This window comes from Phyllopteryx taeniolatus, chromosome 14 (genome assembly GCF_024500385.1).
Source record: "Phyllopteryx taeniolatus isolate TA_2022b chromosome 14, UOR_Ptae_1.2, whole genome shotgun sequence".
In the NCBI taxonomy this organism is placed as follows: Eukaryota; Metazoa; Chordata; class Actinopteri; order Syngnathiformes; family Syngnathidae; genus Phyllopteryx; species Phyllopteryx taeniolatus.
This window is the reverse complement of record NC_084515.1, coordinates 13,814,514-13,832,818: the sequence shown is the minus strand read 5'-3', so window position 1 is coordinate 13,832,818 and position 18,305 is coordinate 13,814,514. Positions and strand designations below refer to the sequence as shown.

Sequence of the window (18,305 nt, the reverse complement as noted above, 5' to 3'; positions counted from 1 at the left end):
ACGGACAATTTAATCTTCGAAGAACCTAGCGCGCATGTTTTTGATACCGAACTACCTGGAAAAAAAAGCCATGCAAGCATGGGCAGAACATGAAAGCTCCACACGGGAAGACTGGAGCCAGGATTCGAACCCTGAACTTCTGAACTGTGAGGCAGCCTCGCTAACCATTAATACCACCGTGCTGCCTCATTTCTGACTAGCGTCTCGTCTTTGTTGCAAAAAATGTGAAACCTGCTCGCAACACCTGGCCTGCATGATGTCCAGGTGCAAGTTCTCTTCAGTGTTGTACTAAGAAACAACACGCGGTAATATACAACCCCAATTCCAATGAAGTTGGGATGTTGTGTTAAACATAAATAAAAACAATACAATGATTTGCAAATCATGTTCAACCTATATTTAATTGAATACACAACAAGGACAAGATATTTAATGTTAAAACTGATCAAATGTATTGTTTTTAGCAAATAATCATTGACTTGGAATTTTATGGCTGCAACATGTTCCAAAAAAGCTTGGACAGGTGGCGAAAAAGACTGAGAAAGTTGAGGAATGCTCATCAAACACCTGTTTGGAACATCGCACAGGTGAACAGGCTAATTGGGAACAGGTGGGTGCCATGATTGGCTATGAAAGGAGCTTCCCTGAATTGCTCAGTCATTCACAAGCAAAGATGGGGCGAGGTTAAACTCTTTGTGAACAAGTGCATGAGAAAATTGTCAAACATTTTAAGGACAATGTTCCTCAACGTACAATTGCAAGGAATTCAGGGGTTTCCATCATCTACGGTCTATAATATCAAAAGTTTCAGAGAATCTGGAGAAATCACTGCATGTAAGCGGCAAGGCCGAAAACCAACATTGAATGCCCGTGACCTTTGATCCCTCAGGCAGCACTGCATCAAAAACCGACATCAATGTAAAGGATATCACCACATGGGCTCAGGAACACTTCAGAAAACCAATGTCAGTAAATACAGTTTAGCACTACATCCGTAACTGCAACTTGAAACTCTACTCTGCAAAGCAAAAGCCATTTATCAACAACACCCAGAAACGCCGCCGGCTTCTCTGGGCCCGAGCTCATCTAAGATGGACTGTTGAAAAGTGGAAAGGTTTTCTGTGGTCCGACGACTCCACATTTCAAATTGTTTTTGGAAATTGTGGACGTCGTGTCCTCTGGGCCAAAGAGGAAAAGAACCATCCGGACTGTTAGGGACGCAAAGTTCAAAAGCCAGCATCTGTGATGGTATGGGGCTGTGTTAGTGCCAATGGCATGGGTAACCTACACATCTGTGAAGGCACCATTAATGCTGAAAGGTACATACAGGTTTTGGAGGAACATATGATGTTAGCAAAGGGATGTCTTTTTCATGGATGCCCCTGCTTATTTCAGCAAGACAATGCCAAACCACATTCTGCACGTGTTACAACAGCGTGGCTTCGTAGTAAAAGAGTGCAGGTACTAGACTGGCCTGCCTGCAGTCCAGACCTGTCTCCCATTGAAAATGTGTGGCGCATTATGAAGTGTAAAATACGACAACGGAGACTCCGGACTGTTGAACGGCTGAAGCTGTACATCAAGCAAGAATGGGAAAGAATTCCACCTCCAAAGCTTCAACAATGAGTGTCCTCAGTTCCCAAACGTTTATTGAATGTTGTTAAAAGAAAAGGTGATGTAACACAGTGGTAAACATGACCCTGTCCCAGCTTTTTTGGAACGTGTTGCAGACATAAAATTCTAAGTTAATGATTGCTAAAAACAAGAAAGTTTATCAGTTTGAACATTATTAAATATCTTGACTTTGTAGTGTATTCAATTAAATATAGGTTGAACATGATTTGCAAATCATTGTATTCTGTTTTTATTTATGTTTAACACAACGTCCCAACTTCATTGGAATTGGGGTTGTATATTGTGCTGTTTTATAACTTTTTTTGTTTGTTGTTAAAACAGTTTACCCTCTTTATTTGCAGCTGTAATTCTCTTAGGAGTTGAAAGTACTTGTACCGGTTATTTTTTTCTGGATGTTGATGATCGTCTTGACTTCATATATCACCATTTATTGCTGTCACATGTCACAGATTATGAGTGTTAAATTATTAAGACCTTTCCGCATTTACAATGGAGGATACAATGATTGTCAAATATATTAGAAAGAAGGTGTTTGTTTGTTTGTATGCACACAGTTCACATTCCAGTCTTTGAGCTTCAGCTATCTGCGCTGGGCCGGGGGTCCATATAGGAAGAGGGCGCTGAAGGTGGAGAACACCTCCCGGGTCTCGGTGGTGGCCAGCCGGCCCGCCGTCCTCAGCAGGCCCACGCGATCGCCTCGCTTCAGGGGCACGACGAGGCTGAAGGACACGGAGCCGCCGCAGCCGCACGCGTCCTGGCCAGAAGCCGCCGAGCTGCGGAGCCTCTGGATGCTGCGCTGGGACACGGACAGGACCGCCTCCACGGACTCGCGGGGCTGTGCCGTCAGAAGGCCAGAGACAAGGTAGCGGCCGTCTTGCGGGACTGTGAACAGTCCTGTGGGTGGGGAAAATGACCATGTTTTTATCAAATGCAGTGATTTTTTTTTTTCTTCTTTAAAATCACTTTATTCTCAAGATTGACCATTTTTTTCCTAAAAACTACTCATAAGATTCTCTTTTTTTGAAAATATAAAACTTCTTAAAATCATATTTCAGTGTAGCCATACTGCTTCTCTGTAAATCAATGTTAACAGTAGAGATTTTCTTAGGCTATGCTTTGTCATGTACTATTAATGCAAGTGTTAAGCTATATATATATTTTTATATCTGACTGAGTTTATACTATGTGTAAATGAAAACCAAAGGTTAACTTTGTATTCAAATCTAAAATGCCTAAATGTCACCTGGAAGTAAATCACTTTCATGTGATAGTATTGTAAAAGTGGTATTCCTCAGGGCTTGCTACTAGAGCCTTTCTTCATCTGTTGGTAAGTAAATGTATGTGATATTTTGTTAAATTCACATGGTTGAGGTCTATTTGATGATGTGCACAATTTTGTAGGAGCAATATGAAGAATTGTCAAAGTATAATTAAAAGTTTACACCTTTACCTGTGTGGGGACTGTAGTGGCCGCCATCATTGAGCAGAACCTTGTCGAAGCGAATGATTCCAAACTCTCCTGAGAAAGGCTGCAGTGTGAGGCCGACTGAGAAAGAGAAAGGATCGGCCAAGGCGATGCGCTCTACTGGAATGCCTTACAACAACAACAACAACAACAAAGTATGTCATAAAAAAACAATGTGAATTAGCTTTTCATTGAAGGCTCCACTCAGGGTAGTATTTTCAAACAAGACTTTACCAAGTGATTCAACTGGAGCTTGGTGCGATGGGTTCCAGGGCACTTTAGCAGCTAGTGGACCTGCCAATTACCAAAACACAGAAAGTGCTGGACATTATTTCCGGAGAAATATTACCTCTGCCAGAGATGATATATTTCTAGCGCTGATTGGTTGTTTGCTGGATTACACAAAAACAATGTAATCGAGATCTTGTACACACTTAGGAAGTTTTACACTAAGCTGAAAATAAAGATCGAATAAAGTTGTTGTAATTTCATGAGAATAAAGTCATAATATCAGAAGAGTTGTAATTTTGAGAAAATGTTATTTCTATCAAATGCCAACTTTTTACTGTAGCAAAAATATATTCTCCCAAAAATATATCTTTTGTTGTACAGTTGACTTTTTTTCTTGTACTATTATGAACATATTTTGGTGATATTTCCAGTAATGTTTTTTCATTAAAAAACCCCCAATCCTATTACAACTCTATTCTTTAAATGGTTAAGCTTTTTTCCCTTTTATCTACACCAACTATTTTATTAATTTTTTAGCCATTTTCTCGTATTTGTTTTCTTTTTCACTGTGGCATTCAGAGCCATTAAATGTGCAAAAGAGATCTGCGAAAATTATGTTTTTCTTTTCACGTTTGTCGACAACCTTTTATTTAATTTTTCTAATCGCCTGAGTGGATAAATAATGAAGGTTAATGATACAATTCAGGCGTATGCAGGAGGTGCTGATCCCACTTAGGCTTGTTTGGCCTTGGCGGAGGTCTGCTCTGCTTTATTTGTATGATCTAGACGCAAATATGTGTGGCAAGAGCGTTTAACTCGGCAACCAAGGGGGAAAGTCTTTTGTCAAACATCTGCAAGTGGGCTCAAACGCCTTCCACGGTGCATCCACACCTACTTCAATCCAAACATCCTCTTTCCTCGCACTCGTACTGGCGGAACCTTTTGCACAACTTCACTTCTCACAGTCTACACGTGCAGTTGCGCATATATGTAATTCTATACTGTACCTCTGGGGGTGCTCCTCTCGGGCTTGAACGATACTGGCTGCACGGGAGGATATCCTGCAAAAAAGACAAGAAGGTACATCGTCAACGTGATGGTGTCCAACACAAGCGTTGTAGGAACATTTTTAATTAAAATAAAATAAAAAATGACTATAGCAAACGGCTCGCGATAAGGGAGTAGAACAGTGGTACTTTGCTCAGCTAATTAGCTCATTCAAATAAAATATTGACAAAGCTGCAATTTTATTCAAATAAAATGAAATAAATATATACATTGTATACGTATATTTTGTCATTGTAGAATTGAATTTGTCTTTAAGGGCATGGAACCCATTTGATAACGACTCAAAATGAATGCCACATGCTTCACTACAAGGTGGCAGAACCAATCAACAATAATTGTAGAAAGAAAGTATTTTTTTAAAATATATATTTTTTTTAAATATGCAAAAAATGTATGGGACAAGGCAAATAGAAAAAGAAATAAATATTTATACATTTAGGTACAACAAAGATTTTTAAAAAGTCCATCCTACTCTTTTAAGTTTGAATTTATAGTGCATATAACCATATTTCCTAACTGAAACTGGCGCCACACACTTCACCATAAGGCAACAGAACCACGTGATTCCTCCCAGCCAATAAGCAAATATTACTTAAGATTTTAAAGCAAGGAATGTGATCAAAATTATATAAAGTTATATGTTCTATATAAAAATAACATCACAAATGTCTTTATATGTGTGTATATATATATATATATATATATATATATATATATAGACTGTATATTTAAAACAAATTCTATCGCAGACCCACGTGATTTCTCCCAGCGAATCAGTGAAGCCAGCTGATAACCAGGTGCACATGCGCACTATTAATGATAAAAGCGCAGTGTATTCAAGTGTATCAACGGCGCATATGCATACCAAACATTTTATTTTGGATTATTATTATTTTTTATTTGGAGACTCTTTCAAACGAACAACCCTTGTGACAGAGGTGGGGGATTCGAGTTAGACCGGAGTTGCCAATTTTAGGGCTTGGGACTTGCTGGGCTGAGCGACTTCATTGAGCGAGCGTGACGGAGGGAACGCCAAAGATTATTACATTTGTATTTATTGATGAGCTTTTTGGTGAAACAAAGACAAAAGCAACATTGCAAGGTTTGCAACTCGAAGATAAAAGACACAACATCGGCCAGGACTGCATTCATCTGTCAGACGCAGGTAAGCTAGCTAGGTTAGCTTCATAGTTGGTTCACCGTTAGCCAGGCAAACATGAACTAAACGTCTTGCATTGATTGAGAGGACAATGAAGTGATGGACAATACTGAGAGTGGAATGTGGAACCTATAGTTACCATTAAAAAACAAACTGCGATTGTGATATATATATATATATATATATATTTAAAAAAATATTATTTTTTTTTGCATAGACATGTAAACAGAGACTCCACTTTGAGTGGCTTTTCTCGTTGCTGCACGTCTGCCATATTGGATGTGTCATGTCCAACCATAAACTAAGGCAAGAAGTAAATGGCGTGAACTTCATAAAGTGACAAGCTCCAAAGTGCACACAGTTAATGTCTCTCATTCACCTGTTTACATACACACTAATGTATTTAGGAAACAGACTAGCACCAAAAATAACATATGTAGCTTCGAAATCTGATGATTACACGTTTACTCTCGTACAATATATTCCAATATTTATCAGCACAGTAACCGTAGATGCATTTGGTTGCTGTAAATGTTGCAAAAATAAATAATTGTAGATATAATAATAATAGTAGATATGCATTTATTCCATACTCTGTCGATGTTCCTTTAATTTCTAGAGGCAGAAATGTAATTATTTTTGTGTTCAATTTTTAGGTGTTAAGCTAATTTTTTGTACTATAATCAGTGGAAAAAAAACATTCTATCAACACCACTCCAATATATGTTGTGACTGACCCTACCTGGCGCTCCCGCAAACCCTGTGAGGGGCGGGCCGGCCGAGTCCTCGGAGCCCCTCCTCACCGTCACCCTGCGTGCGTACCCGGGCGGGCCTGCCTCGCCCGACTCCACCACGGGCCGGCCGGGCAACTCGGGGACGCCGTGGCTCCCGGGCCACTGGGGGGCGGCCGGCTGACTGCGGGGGGCCGTCCTCACGGGCTGCCTGGGCGGGGGGATGATGAGGGGGATGTGGATTTGGTGAACACGGCCTCTGGTCGGATCCGGCGGGGATGCCGGAGACTCTGGTCTGAGGAGAACTCCTGCGGACACAATAAAATAGCAATGTGGCTGAGTGATGGTTTGAGCCCCGTGCGGGGGTCATAGCAGGATGACGGGAATGTGATGGTGTCGCACACACTTCCAGGAAATCATCAACACTCATTGCTGATGTTTACATGAGCACCATCGGCTTGTGCGGGAAAAGGGGAAAGGTCTCAAAGCAAACACTGACAGGAACCATCATACACACACATTCCATTCATGTGGTTCATCTAAGGGCGGACTGGCTTCAAGTCTTCCTTTCAAAGCCTAAATCTGGTTTAAAACTGTGACCTAAAACCCTAACCCTGGCTTGAAACCCAACTTTGTCTTGAAACCCTAACCCAGATTCAAAACCCTAAACCTAACTTGAAATCCAACCTTATTTTGGAACCATAACTTGAAACCCCTACCAGTGGCTCGAAACTTCCTTTTGAAACATAACCCTGATAACATTAAATCCTACCCAGACACAAAACCCTAAACCTGACTTGAAACAGAAACCCTGGCGTGAAACCCTACTTTTAAACCCTAACCCTGGCTTGAACCCAAGCCCTGTATTAAAACCCAAACATGGAACTCTTACCCATGCTTGAAATCCTACTTTTAAAACCCAACCCTGGCTTGAAATTTGAAGCCCTACCTGCCTTCACAAGCTTAATGAGAGGGTGGGTGCTGTCCATATGCCGCAGTGCAGTCGTTACACCCCTTCATCTCAATAATAAAGTCGAGTGGTAGAAGTCATTCAGAGTGTGAGCCGGAAGATGCTCGGCTGGTATGGCAACCGGCCGTGGAAGCGGCAGCATAAAGAAAGCCCTCATTAGCTTATATAAGAGTCTCTGCACAGAACGATCCTACGGCGCAATTTGCATTAGCACAACCGCAAAGTCATGTGTCTACAAGACCACGATAATGCCGCGCTAAGTATAGCGAGGCCGTCAGGGCTTGGGGGCAAGTTGGACTGATGGCTGGATGGATGGATGGATGGATGGATGGACGCTGTCCAACAAGACTTTTGCTGGAATTGGAATTTGCTCATTTTGAGGGTTCTTCTTTTCTATCTATCGATCGATCGATCATAACCTAGCTGTGGCTATTCAAGCAAATGTTAGACACCATATTCTCTTCGGCACTTTACTCGTTCCTAAGTCAGAACATTTGTCAGAGCATTTGTCGATTTTGATTACATTTGGATCGAAGAAGGCCAGAGGAAACATTAAACCCGCACTTTCATTGCAACGCTCGAGCAGCCCCAAAGCAAATTGCGCTCTTCCCCTCTGATACAGTCGCTTACGGGTTGACATGATGAGTCTGCGTGGAGTCATCATGAATCACCACAGTGGTAAGCTGTCATGTCGGAAGCTAATAACACACGGTGTCCAATACCACGAAAAAAAAAAGCGTCCTTCCAGCAAATAAAACCATTTACAAACCACAAGTCTAATCAAAAACGAATTAAATTTGTACCCCGACAATCACAAATTTCTTGTTCATTTCCTCTATGTGTCGCCCCAAGGATTGCCTGAGCGCATATTTCCCATGAGACCCCCCCCACCTTCCCCACGGCTCACCATAGGGGGGCGTAACCGCGCGTGCAATGAAAACACGCCACGGATGCCGAGCGTCACCACAACCAGATGTAAGACAGACGATGGCATCATGTAACATTGCGCCCGCTTGCGTGGGAATGCATCACTCATTCCGTGACACACTATTCCAAGGGTTCTAAAACTTTTTTGTTGACAGGGGAGACATTTTCTCAAGGACCCCATCATAATACTAACGCAAATAAAACATACCCCGAAATGCCATGGTTAAGTTTGAAATCTCCTTCTAGATATTCATGACCTGTTTCATAAAAAGGAAGTAAACCAAATTCAATTGATGTACAGTGCTCCCATGAACAACAGGGCTGCAAACAGAGAGGAGCTAGATTACAAAAGAACAATGTTGACACCTTAGCCACTTTTCGGACTCTTCTGGCGACTAAAAAACAAACAAACAGACTAGCGACTACGACTGGGGGGGGGGGGAAATCTAATTACTCGGGTAGGTCGACTTTGAAAATAGGTCAACACAAAATTTCCGCCTCGATGCTCCGCCAGAACCCCAAAAAAATAAAAAGCGGCCGGAACCCATTTTTCACATGGACATTTATTGCAGACGGACGTAGTGTTGGGCCAATGATAAACTTGGCCAAAAGCAAAAAAGGAGAATCTGTAAGTGATTTTTAAGACAGCTGTGTATTGTACATATAACATAAGTATGAGTGAGCTGAATGGTAGTTAGTGTTTTTTTTTTTTTTTTTTAATACCTAAAATGGTATTCACTAGCGCGCTAATGTTAATCGCGATTGCTAACCGTTCAGCATTTAATTTTGCTCTCTCAAATTCTGTACACCGTTTATGCCATATAGTCAGTCCCAACATATGAAGTTTAAGTATTGAAGTGTGTCCCTCATAAAGGAGAATAAAATGCATTTTAGTAGTTAAAATAATTCAATAATAATAATTTAAGTGTGTGTGCGGGAGAGGGGAGGGAGGGGGGGGCAATTAATATTCTATTATTCAATCAAAAATCAATAGAAGAATCAATTCTAAAAAGATTCGATAGCGACAGAAAGCCAAATGTTACGGAACATCGGTATTTTGTTCCCGAAATCAATGAACATTGACTCGTTACATCCGTAACACTGATTGTTGGGGATAATGCAAATAAAATCCAGCGTCTGACATTACTGCTGCGTCCACATTGAACAGCTGCTTGGTGCACGCCTACGACATTTCAAATAATGTGACATTTTTTGGGCCCCTCTGTATTCAGCGTGTGTGGTGCCTGTCGACTGCCATGTTTTTCATTCTTCTCCCTGCAGACACTCTTTGATTTCAAGAGGACTTTGATGTCCTTGTTCCCCCCCCCCCCCCCCCCCTTCTGCTCCCTGTATAGCAATGGACACTTCACATCTTTAGCGGAGGGTCCTCGCCTCTCCATTTATAAACACATTGATCCCCAAAATCAAAGCAGTCGCTTGATAAGAGTGAGGCCGTCCTGCGGGATGGGACAGGGAGACGTCCTCTTGCACTCGTGCAAGGACAAATTTGAAAGCAGGAACATCTTAGACAAAAGATTGAGAATCTAAAAAAAAAAAGCGAGCGCTCAGGCTTTTCTTCCTATTTTGAAATCTCTGAACTGGCTGAAGTTGGAGGCTTTGCTTCATCAGTGAAACTAGAGCAAAGTTTTAAAGCCCGTTAAGGGTTTTTACATTGGAGTTTTGAAGTGAGGGTTGGGGTTTCAGGGTAAAGTTTCAGGACAGGGTTAGGTTTTCAAAAAAAAAAAGGTTAAGGTTTCCAACTAGGTTTTCAAGATAGGATTAGGGTCCTAAAGTCAGGTTTCAAGCTCGGGTTAAGGTTTCAAACTAGGGCTAAGGTCTCAAAGTAGGGTCTCAAGTCAGGACTAGGGTTCACAGCCAGGATTAGACTTTTAAATTAGGGTTTTGAGTCAGGGTTAGGGTTTCAAATTAGGGTGTTGAACCAGGGTTGGGGTTTCAAAAAAGGGTTAGGGTTTCCAATTAGACATAAACTGCAGCGTGGCCCATCATTCTTTTTTGGGTTGTGACAGACTGAAATCTACAGTCAACATTTAACACACATGCATGGATACTGGAGAAGCTATCATGACATTATGTTCTGTTTCTTTGGGTTGGAACTCTGAACGCTTAAAAAGGAGCATGTTCATTTTTTACAAACTTAACAACATCCGCTTTGAGACCCAATTTTCATGCTCCATAACTCTAAGGAACAGACAAAAGAACGGAGTTTGTAGCCGTTTTCAGTTCAAAACAACCTCGTGTCCACGGCCCCTCGGTGCAGACGCGACTATTCCAGCTCTGACAACAGCTCGTCTGTTTGCAGCCGACTCACGGCCCTCATATGACTGCAGGAACAACAACAGAACAATCCGCTGAACTGCTCTGGATTACAGATTTCACTGACATTTGATCTCTCATTTTGGCTGCTTTGCTTTCCCCCTGAGCCAAACCAAAACATCTCTTCAGAATAATCGCAAAAACTATTTGGAGTGGTTGCTTGTTTTGACGGATGAGTCAATTGATCACTTAGTGAATCAATCGGTTGTTGCTTTGGTTCGGGCCATCGAACACTGTTTCCAAAAAAAACTCCAAAAACTTGTTAGATAACGGAATTTAGTTTTTGGTACAAACAGCAACAATGGAGTACACAACACAGTGTCTTGTTGCTATGAGGTCACACTATTTACGTACGTCTGTGAAATCCAGAATACACACCCTGCAGTGGAAACATTAGCCAGATTGGGATTTAGCCTGAAGACAAAATTGTACGCTTCCGGTTAGCACGTCTGCCTCACAGTTCCGAGGCCCCGGGGTTCGATTCTTGGCTCCAGCCTTCCTTTGTGGAGTTTGCATATTCCCCCTTGTGCTTGGGGGATTTTTCTGTGGTAATCCCTGTTTACTCCCACATGGCAAAAACATGCATGTTAGGGTCATTGAAGACTCTAAATTATTATAAATGATGTGAATGTGAGCGTGAATGTTTTGTCTATTTGTGCCCTGAGATTGGTTGGCGCCCAGTCAATGGCGTAGCCAGCTTCTCTCGCAATAGTTATTTTAGGCTAACTCTAAATAGTCCCTAGGTGTCATTTTGAGTGTGAATGCTATGTTCTTTCCAGGGTGTCCACCGCCTCTCGCCCATTGTCAGATGGGATAGGCTCCAGCTCAACCGTGACCTGAATGATGGCAAGGGTTCTAGAAAATAGATCGCTGAAGACATTTTGGACACTTGTATGCTTCTAACTTAGTGGTAACAGTTTTTGGGGAAGGCCAGGTTTCCCCCTCTGTTTGCCACCGCTGCTTTGTTTTGGTCAATGCGGGAACAAGAAGCGAGGCACCGTCCGTGGGGCCTGAAGCCATGACATCACAACTGAGGGCAGTCGTTGCATCTGGTCATGGGTGTGGAGCCCCACTTACCCCCTCCTCTTCTCCATCAGTGCACTGAGTCAGGGCCCTTAATGAGGACCAGACCACGACTCGTCAGGCTGAGGTCACCATACGGGAATCCCTGGAGTTTGATAAAGCGTGCGTGTGTGAGGCGTGTGCGCTGAGTGACTGAGCGCTGAGGTCGATGGCGGCGGCGCCGTGGTATGAGAAAGGAAAACCCAAAAAACAGACTTCTCCATGACTCAATATGTTACTCAGGGAGGAAAAAGACAGTCGACTCGGGTGTTCTGATGTTTCCTTCAGGGGAAGCGAAAACGATGCAGTTAAATCACTGCAAGCAGTCAGCAGGGGCTGCAATCCCAACCCCGGTTTGCCACATAAATATTTTAGCTTCAATTTACCTGCCGCATTCCTTCTATAAAAACTGCGGAATTCTTGGGACAACAACATCATAAGTCACAGGAAGTTTCCATTATAGGCTTCGGCGGCCTGGCGTCGAGGCCGCATATTGAATGACATAGGAGGAGGCCAGCCAGCCAGCCAGCCAGCAAGAGGCCCAGTGAACTCGTGTCCTCCCACTCGGGGAAATACCCTGCGGCCATTCAGGGGATGTGATCCTTTTCCTCCGAGCCTCCATGTGAGCCGTGCAGGCAGAGTGCATGATATTATGCAGGATTATCTGCAGGAAGGCTTTGTGTTTGTACAGATGTTAATCACAAAAACTGTACAGATGTTAATCACAAAAACTTGTGAATGCTGGGAGAGTTGGGAAGGAAGTCCAAGGAAGAGTCAGGTCTATTCACTCAGTCCATTTGGGAATTCCTCGGTGATATTTTAACTGATATTTTTTGCCATCTATTTCCAGACTTAAAGACTTGTCTTCCAGAATTATTGACAACTTCATTAGGTAAACCCGCACAATCCATTCTTCCTTCCATTTATCTATAGTGCTTATTCTCATTGGGGTCACAGGTGAGCTGGAGCCTGACTTTGGGTGAGAGACTGCAGACACCCTGCACTGGTCGCCAGTCAATCACAGGGAGTACCTGGCAAAAACCCACACAAGGAACCTCGCTGAGATCCAAACCCAGAACCTCTGACGTGTTGTGCCCCTAAAGTATTACTTAGAAAGCAGTCAGTAGTAGCACAACAACTGCACCACTCGGTACAGTTGTACATGTACAGGTCAGCTAAGTCTGAGAAATGTACTGTATATTTCACTAAATAGCTTCAAAGATCCTACTTGTATATTGGAATGTTTATTTCGACAGTGTTATAAATTACGTAATGCTCTCTGCTAAGTGGTACTGCCAAAATCTAGATGTGGTGTTGGAGTATGCTGTCTACAGTTTCACAAAATTCACTAAACCTGGTGAATTGCATGAAAAGTCCTTTGTTCTTTGCAGAGGTTTTTGGGGAATATTTACCTACAATTTGAGATATGACATGTCATAGAGAAACTCACCTGGATCCTTGGCAGCAACATCTTTGGAGACCTGTCTGGCCATGTTGGAAAGCTGGACCTGGAACCGCCGCAACGAGTTGTGCAGTTCAACGATGTCATTGCTGTGGCGTCTGCAGGTGGTGTTCATTCTCCCCAGGCTACTCATCAGTTCTTCGATGTGAGTGGGGATGCCGTCTAACCTGTTGCACACCTTCTCTAGTATGGCCACGCGTCCTTCCACATGTTGACGCTGACTCAGGTCAGCCGACACCTGTTGGCCCAGTGCGTCCATTCGGTTCCTCAGCTCCTCCATGTGGCGGCGGCCAGTCGTGTCAGGTTGGCCGCCGAGGACCGGCCTCCCCGGACTGCTTTGCTGCGCCTGGCAGCATGTTGAGTTTATTTTAACCATATCCTGGTTGTACTTGCTCAAGGAGTCACTCAATCCAGTGACTGCACCGGACAGTCCCAGAAAATTATCTTGGACATTCATCAGCCCTTTCTGTAAGTCGTCCATGGTTTTGGAATGTTTCTCGTTCCCGGCTGATTCTCTTTCGACGCCTTCCATCAACTGCTGGAGCTTGTCTGTGTTCGCCTCAACATCAGTGTGAAGGGCATCCAAGTCGTTCTTGTAGCGACGCAGATCCTTCCAAATGATTTCCAGCCCCTTAGGTGAACTTCCTTCAACCACGGTAGCTTCTGAGCCTGAGCACCCCGCAGAACACAACTCACCAACGGCGTTGATCTTGTCATCTAAACCCTGGAGGAGGAACTTATTGTTGTTGACTTGCACCTCCACGTTATCCATGGAATGCCCGAACATCCCTGGGAAGGAGTTGTTGCTCATCTCCACCAGCATGCTGGTAAACTGGTCCTCCATGCTGTTCAGACGCTCGTCTAGAACTTGCCTCAGCGTCGCCACTTCTTCCGTGATGATTCGCATCAGTTTCTCTTCTACGTAGAAGCAGTGAGTCTCCGCATTTTGTTCAGTAATATTTAAGCGGGCCTCCAATTCTTCAATCAGTGGGATCAAGTCACTGTTGTCCTCCTGGGGCTCAGACAAGTGTATCAGCTCATTGTCGATACGAGCGTTCAGGATACGATAAGCCTCTGTGATGCGGTCGATCTCGATCCACAAGTCTTTGTGGTCGCTATGGTCCTCCTGCTCCTTAATCGGGTCTGTCTGCCGCTGTGTTCGTGAGGGCCCGTCAGCAGCTGTCATGTCCACCCGCAGAGCCCGGATCTCTTTCCTTAGATCGGCCTCCTTGTTGTCCACCAGTTTGCTCAGGCTGTCCAAACCTTGGTCGCGGCTGTCCTCGCAGGTCTTCTGCAAGGTCTGGATCTTGCTGCTGCACGCAGCTTGTATCTTGTCCAACTGTTCCTTCATAGTCTGGTCCAGTTCATTCTTCAGCTTTTCGACTTTCCCGTCAATGTAGCTCTGCACAACGTCGAGCTCCATCATGGCTGGAGTCTGCGATTGCGAGGCGTCCATCAGGACACGAATCTGCCCCTCGTGACTTGTTATCATCCCTCGCAGGTCTTCGAGCATCTCTTCCTTGCTTTTGACGGCGTCGTTGATATCATCTAAGCGGCCTTGGAGTTTTTCTAGGACCTTGTCTCCAGCGATCCCGCCTCTGGACGCCTGGTGGCCGTCCAGCACGGCAGGACTGTCCTCGGGGCCTGGGACCACCGCACTGTCTGGAGGCTGCATGTTGTTGAAGAGGGTCACCAACATATTTTTACTGTCCTCCTGCAGGTCTGCGCGTAAGTTGGCGGTTAACCCTTTCAAGGCGGACTGCAGGTCCAGGACTGTCTGGGAGAGGCGCTGAACTTCACCTTCCAGAAGTTGCACCTTGTCGTTTGTCTCATGGTGACCCGTCTCTCTGCGCTCAGGCCCTAGAAGCAGGCAACGCTGTGATACGATGCAAACAAAACATTTCAACTGACACTAGTTCGACACAAAATGGCTTCTTACTCTGTATGTGTTTGTTTGGATATCCAGTATTTGACGGGCCATAGGGCTGAGTTCCTTGCACTATCTGACGTTCTGGAGTGGGTTTCAAATCTCTACAGCCAGGTCCTTGGTAACCTGGACAGCACCGCCACTCCAACTCTGTGACTTTTTTGTGGGCAATCTTGTATGTGGGCCGGAACCGGGTTTTGTACCTGTGAAAGGGTGGTGATAATAAGACAGACATTAACTGCCAGGACACTAAACACCCTCTAACAAGGTACAGCGTTTATATGACGGTACCTAACTACGACTTTTCAAGGTACTTGTTTGCGCAGCCCCGAAAGAATACATGGTAGTGCGGGCCTGCGTCACAAGAAGGCATGCTCAGTTACTGCCGTGCTTACTGTTTTATATTTATGCACTAGAAGTTTTTTTTTTTTAGATTTTTAATTCATTGCAGTTTTTCCATTGTGCAGCCAAGACAAAAAGCTCCCAGGGAAACAATAGATGACATCACCTCCCTGCAGGCGGGGGTCGTGTCTTGGAGAACATCTGTCAAGTCGACGACTGATTCCACCTCCCCCTACCCTCCTAGCCCAAATTTGAGCACCCATAACACCGCTCGAGCTCACTGATGAAAATAAAAAATGTCACTGTTTTAAGGTTGGCTAGTCCTCAGTTGTAATCCATTGCACAACTCACGTCACTTGATGGGGGCAGTTGGTCATGTAGGGCGGGCAGGGGGCGACCACGGGCTCCTGGAAACTCTCCACGCCGCCCTGCACGGCACAGCTGACATTCTTGTGCACTACGTAGGCGCACCAGTTCCTGAGCGACAGGGGCAGACAAAGGACACGTTTTACATACGGTAGCAGTAGTAGTAGTAAGAAGTTGACCAATATCAATGATTTGTAACAATCGTGATACGTGTAGCGTGTGACCACATCATGTCCTGATGAAACAGCATGTGGCTGATTAGCCTAGGTTATTTTTCAACGTCCTGTTCCAAGTAACAATTATTTGCTTGTGATCACGAGGCGGATCGATGTTCAGTACGACAGCAGCTAGCGTGTCGGAGGACCTTGACTACTGCGTTCTGCGTGTCTTCACTGTACAATCTCGCCACTTTCTTGCAACGAATAAGCTACCAAGGCAATTCCTGTACTTTTCCAAGGTCTATTACAGCAACAGAAGAAATATTGACACAATAGTAACACGGACAAATGTCACACGTAGATTATAACGATAAATCATTGGTCGAATAATAGAACATGAAACTCCACACAGGAGACGAGAGAGTAGAGATTCAAACCGAGGACCTCTTGATTGTGAGGCAGACTTCCTAACACCGATGTCGCCGTGCATCCAAAATACAAAGAATATTTGATTAAAGATACACAATTGGATCCAAATAAAATATATAGATGAAGAAAATACAAAAATATTTGAAATAGAAAAATAGAAACAATTACGCACAAATCATATTGGATGGAAATTTAAAAAAAAGAGAAATGCAAGAATATTAGAAACGCTATACATCATAATAAACAAAAATGTTAAATGAAAAATTCACAAATACTAGAAAAATAATTTTTTTCAGAAAAAATGCACACAGGAAAAAAAATAATTAGACAAAGGAAAACAATATTAGCCTTAACCTCAGAACTGTCATGGCAGATTTGCTAACCACTATTTCACCGTGCTACAAACCATTTTGAGAATATTTTGCTTCTACACTTTTTAAAGATCAAGTTGCTCACTTTTTATTTAAAAAAATAAATAAATAAAAAATAGCAAAAAAATATGCCTCGCAGTGGCGTGGAAATAAGTGCACTACATCATTTTGAGAGCTAATATTTTGGCGCCCTTACGTTAGCACATTTGCACGCAGAGAAACTTGATTTGACTAACTTGACTGCTCACTTAGTCCCGTTCGGAACTCCTCACTTGCGACTGTTGCAACGCAACGATTGGGAGTCCACAATCGCTCACATTCCGCAACTGACATCTTATCTGCGGGAGAAAACATTCGCTGCCTTATCTAGTTTCCATTTAGGCATAAAAGAAGTGCAAAGTAAGGGGGGGGGGGGGGGAAGTCACTTTTTAAATAGTTTTTCTTTGGCATCTGCGCAACATGTGCGCACACAAAGTCAGATGAGGAGAAACGCCCTGAGTGAACTCTTCTCGAGTAAGGACGAAATATGAGAATAAGTGACTTTACTGACCTGTTTCTGTGTCTGTGCACCACTACGCCGTGGAACGGATCATAAGAAGGTGGCGGAGGAAAGCCGTGCGTAAAAAAGTTGCAAAAGAGCGTGAAAAGCGCGCACCGCAGCGGGTCTACCGCACCCATACTTGCGTTAAAAAAATAAAACAAACAAAAAAACTTTATATATATATTTTTAAGTAATGGATTGTCTGAGCTACTGGGACATGCTCCCTGCGTGGTGTGAGTGCGTTTAAAAAAAAAAAAAAAGAAAAAAAAAGTGAACTGCAACAACTTGACTGCAACTCCCTGCTGGCGTAACGCAAAGCCTCCACGCCCTCCTCCCAATAAAAAAAAAAACAAAAAAAAAAAACGCACACACAATGGAAGGAGCAGGAGCAGAGGTGGGGGGGGGGGTCGCTGTGAAATGAAATTGTATTATGCTGTCTGGGAAGCAGTCGCTTGTTAATTACTCACAGAGATTTGATTAGTAGGCCTTTTTTTCCCCCCACACTTTTATCCACTACACACTCAGAGGACACTTCATTAGGTACACCTACACAGTGAAATGAAATGAAAAAAGAAATCAGCTTTCACAAGATAATGACCAAGCATGTGAATACTCCCAGTCAAGATGTGACGAACATATATATTTTGGGGGATTAAATATGATTACAAGTGAACACATTTAAAGTGAATGAAATTGTTCCATGCTCAATGTCGCATAACCTTGATTGGATTAGACGAACACTACCAGATTAGTCGTAAAATTAAGAGAATAAGGTTGTAAACTATTCAAAATGTGATTGGGGGGTGTATCTGCATTGTTCATTCTCTTACCCTGTTAATTGTATCTGGGGAGTTCCATGATATGTTAGGATGCTGTATGATATGTTTTATGGTGCACAGTTCATTTTTTAATGAATTTTTAGGGAGCCCGAAGTATTTTCTTCAATGTACCGAATATTGAGCCAGATGGCGCTCTTCTTTTCTCCTCCCCCTTCAATTCCCAGGCATAGACTGCACTCCAGGCAGGAATCCATTGTTGGTGCTTCGCTGCTGTGTGGAAGCCTTGAGGAGGGAGGAGAGCACTCTCCACAAACACACACACACAGCAGTGCAGTGAAAAGGTTTTGT

The 18,305-nt window shown here is 43.5% G+C and overlaps 1 protein-coding gene across 1 annotated transcript; it reads right to left on the bottom strand.

The window, feature by feature from the left end:
- Positions 1-1,623: 1,623 nt before the first annotated feature.
- emilin2a (elastin microfibril interfacer 2a) lies at positions 1,624-17,466 on the bottom strand. Its single transcript, XM_061796276.1, has 9 exons — positions 17,188-17,466; positions 15,665-15,790; positions 14,984-15,174; positions 13,033-14,904; positions 6,301-6,597; positions 4,339-4,392; positions 3,335-3,394; positions 3,086-3,229; positions 1,624-2,529 (listed from the first exon to the last, which is right to left on the bottom strand). Exons 1-9 carry the CDS (start codon positions 17,313-17,315, stop codon positions 2,216-2,218), a joined length of 3,186 nt encoding a protein of 1,061 aa, XP_061652260.1. The 5' UTR covers positions 17,316-17,466; the 3' UTR covers positions 1,624-2,215.
- Positions 17,467-18,305: the final 839 nt, after the last annotated feature.

Bases quoted from the DNA above. Each gene is read 5' to 3' on its own strand.
- emilin2a (XM_061796276.1), bottom strand. From the start codon at position 17,315: ATGGGTGCGGTAGACCCGCTGCGGTGCGCGCTTTTCACGCTCTTTTGC. The intron at 4,393-6,300 runs GTAGGGTCAGTC...TCTTTTTTGCAG, and splicing joins AGGGTTTGCGGGAGCGCCAG to GATATCCTCCCGTGCAGCCA. The intron at 2,530-3,085 runs GTAAAGGTGTAA...CCCCACCCACAG, and splicing joins CCACTACAGTCCCCACACAG to GACTGTTCACAGTCCCGCAA.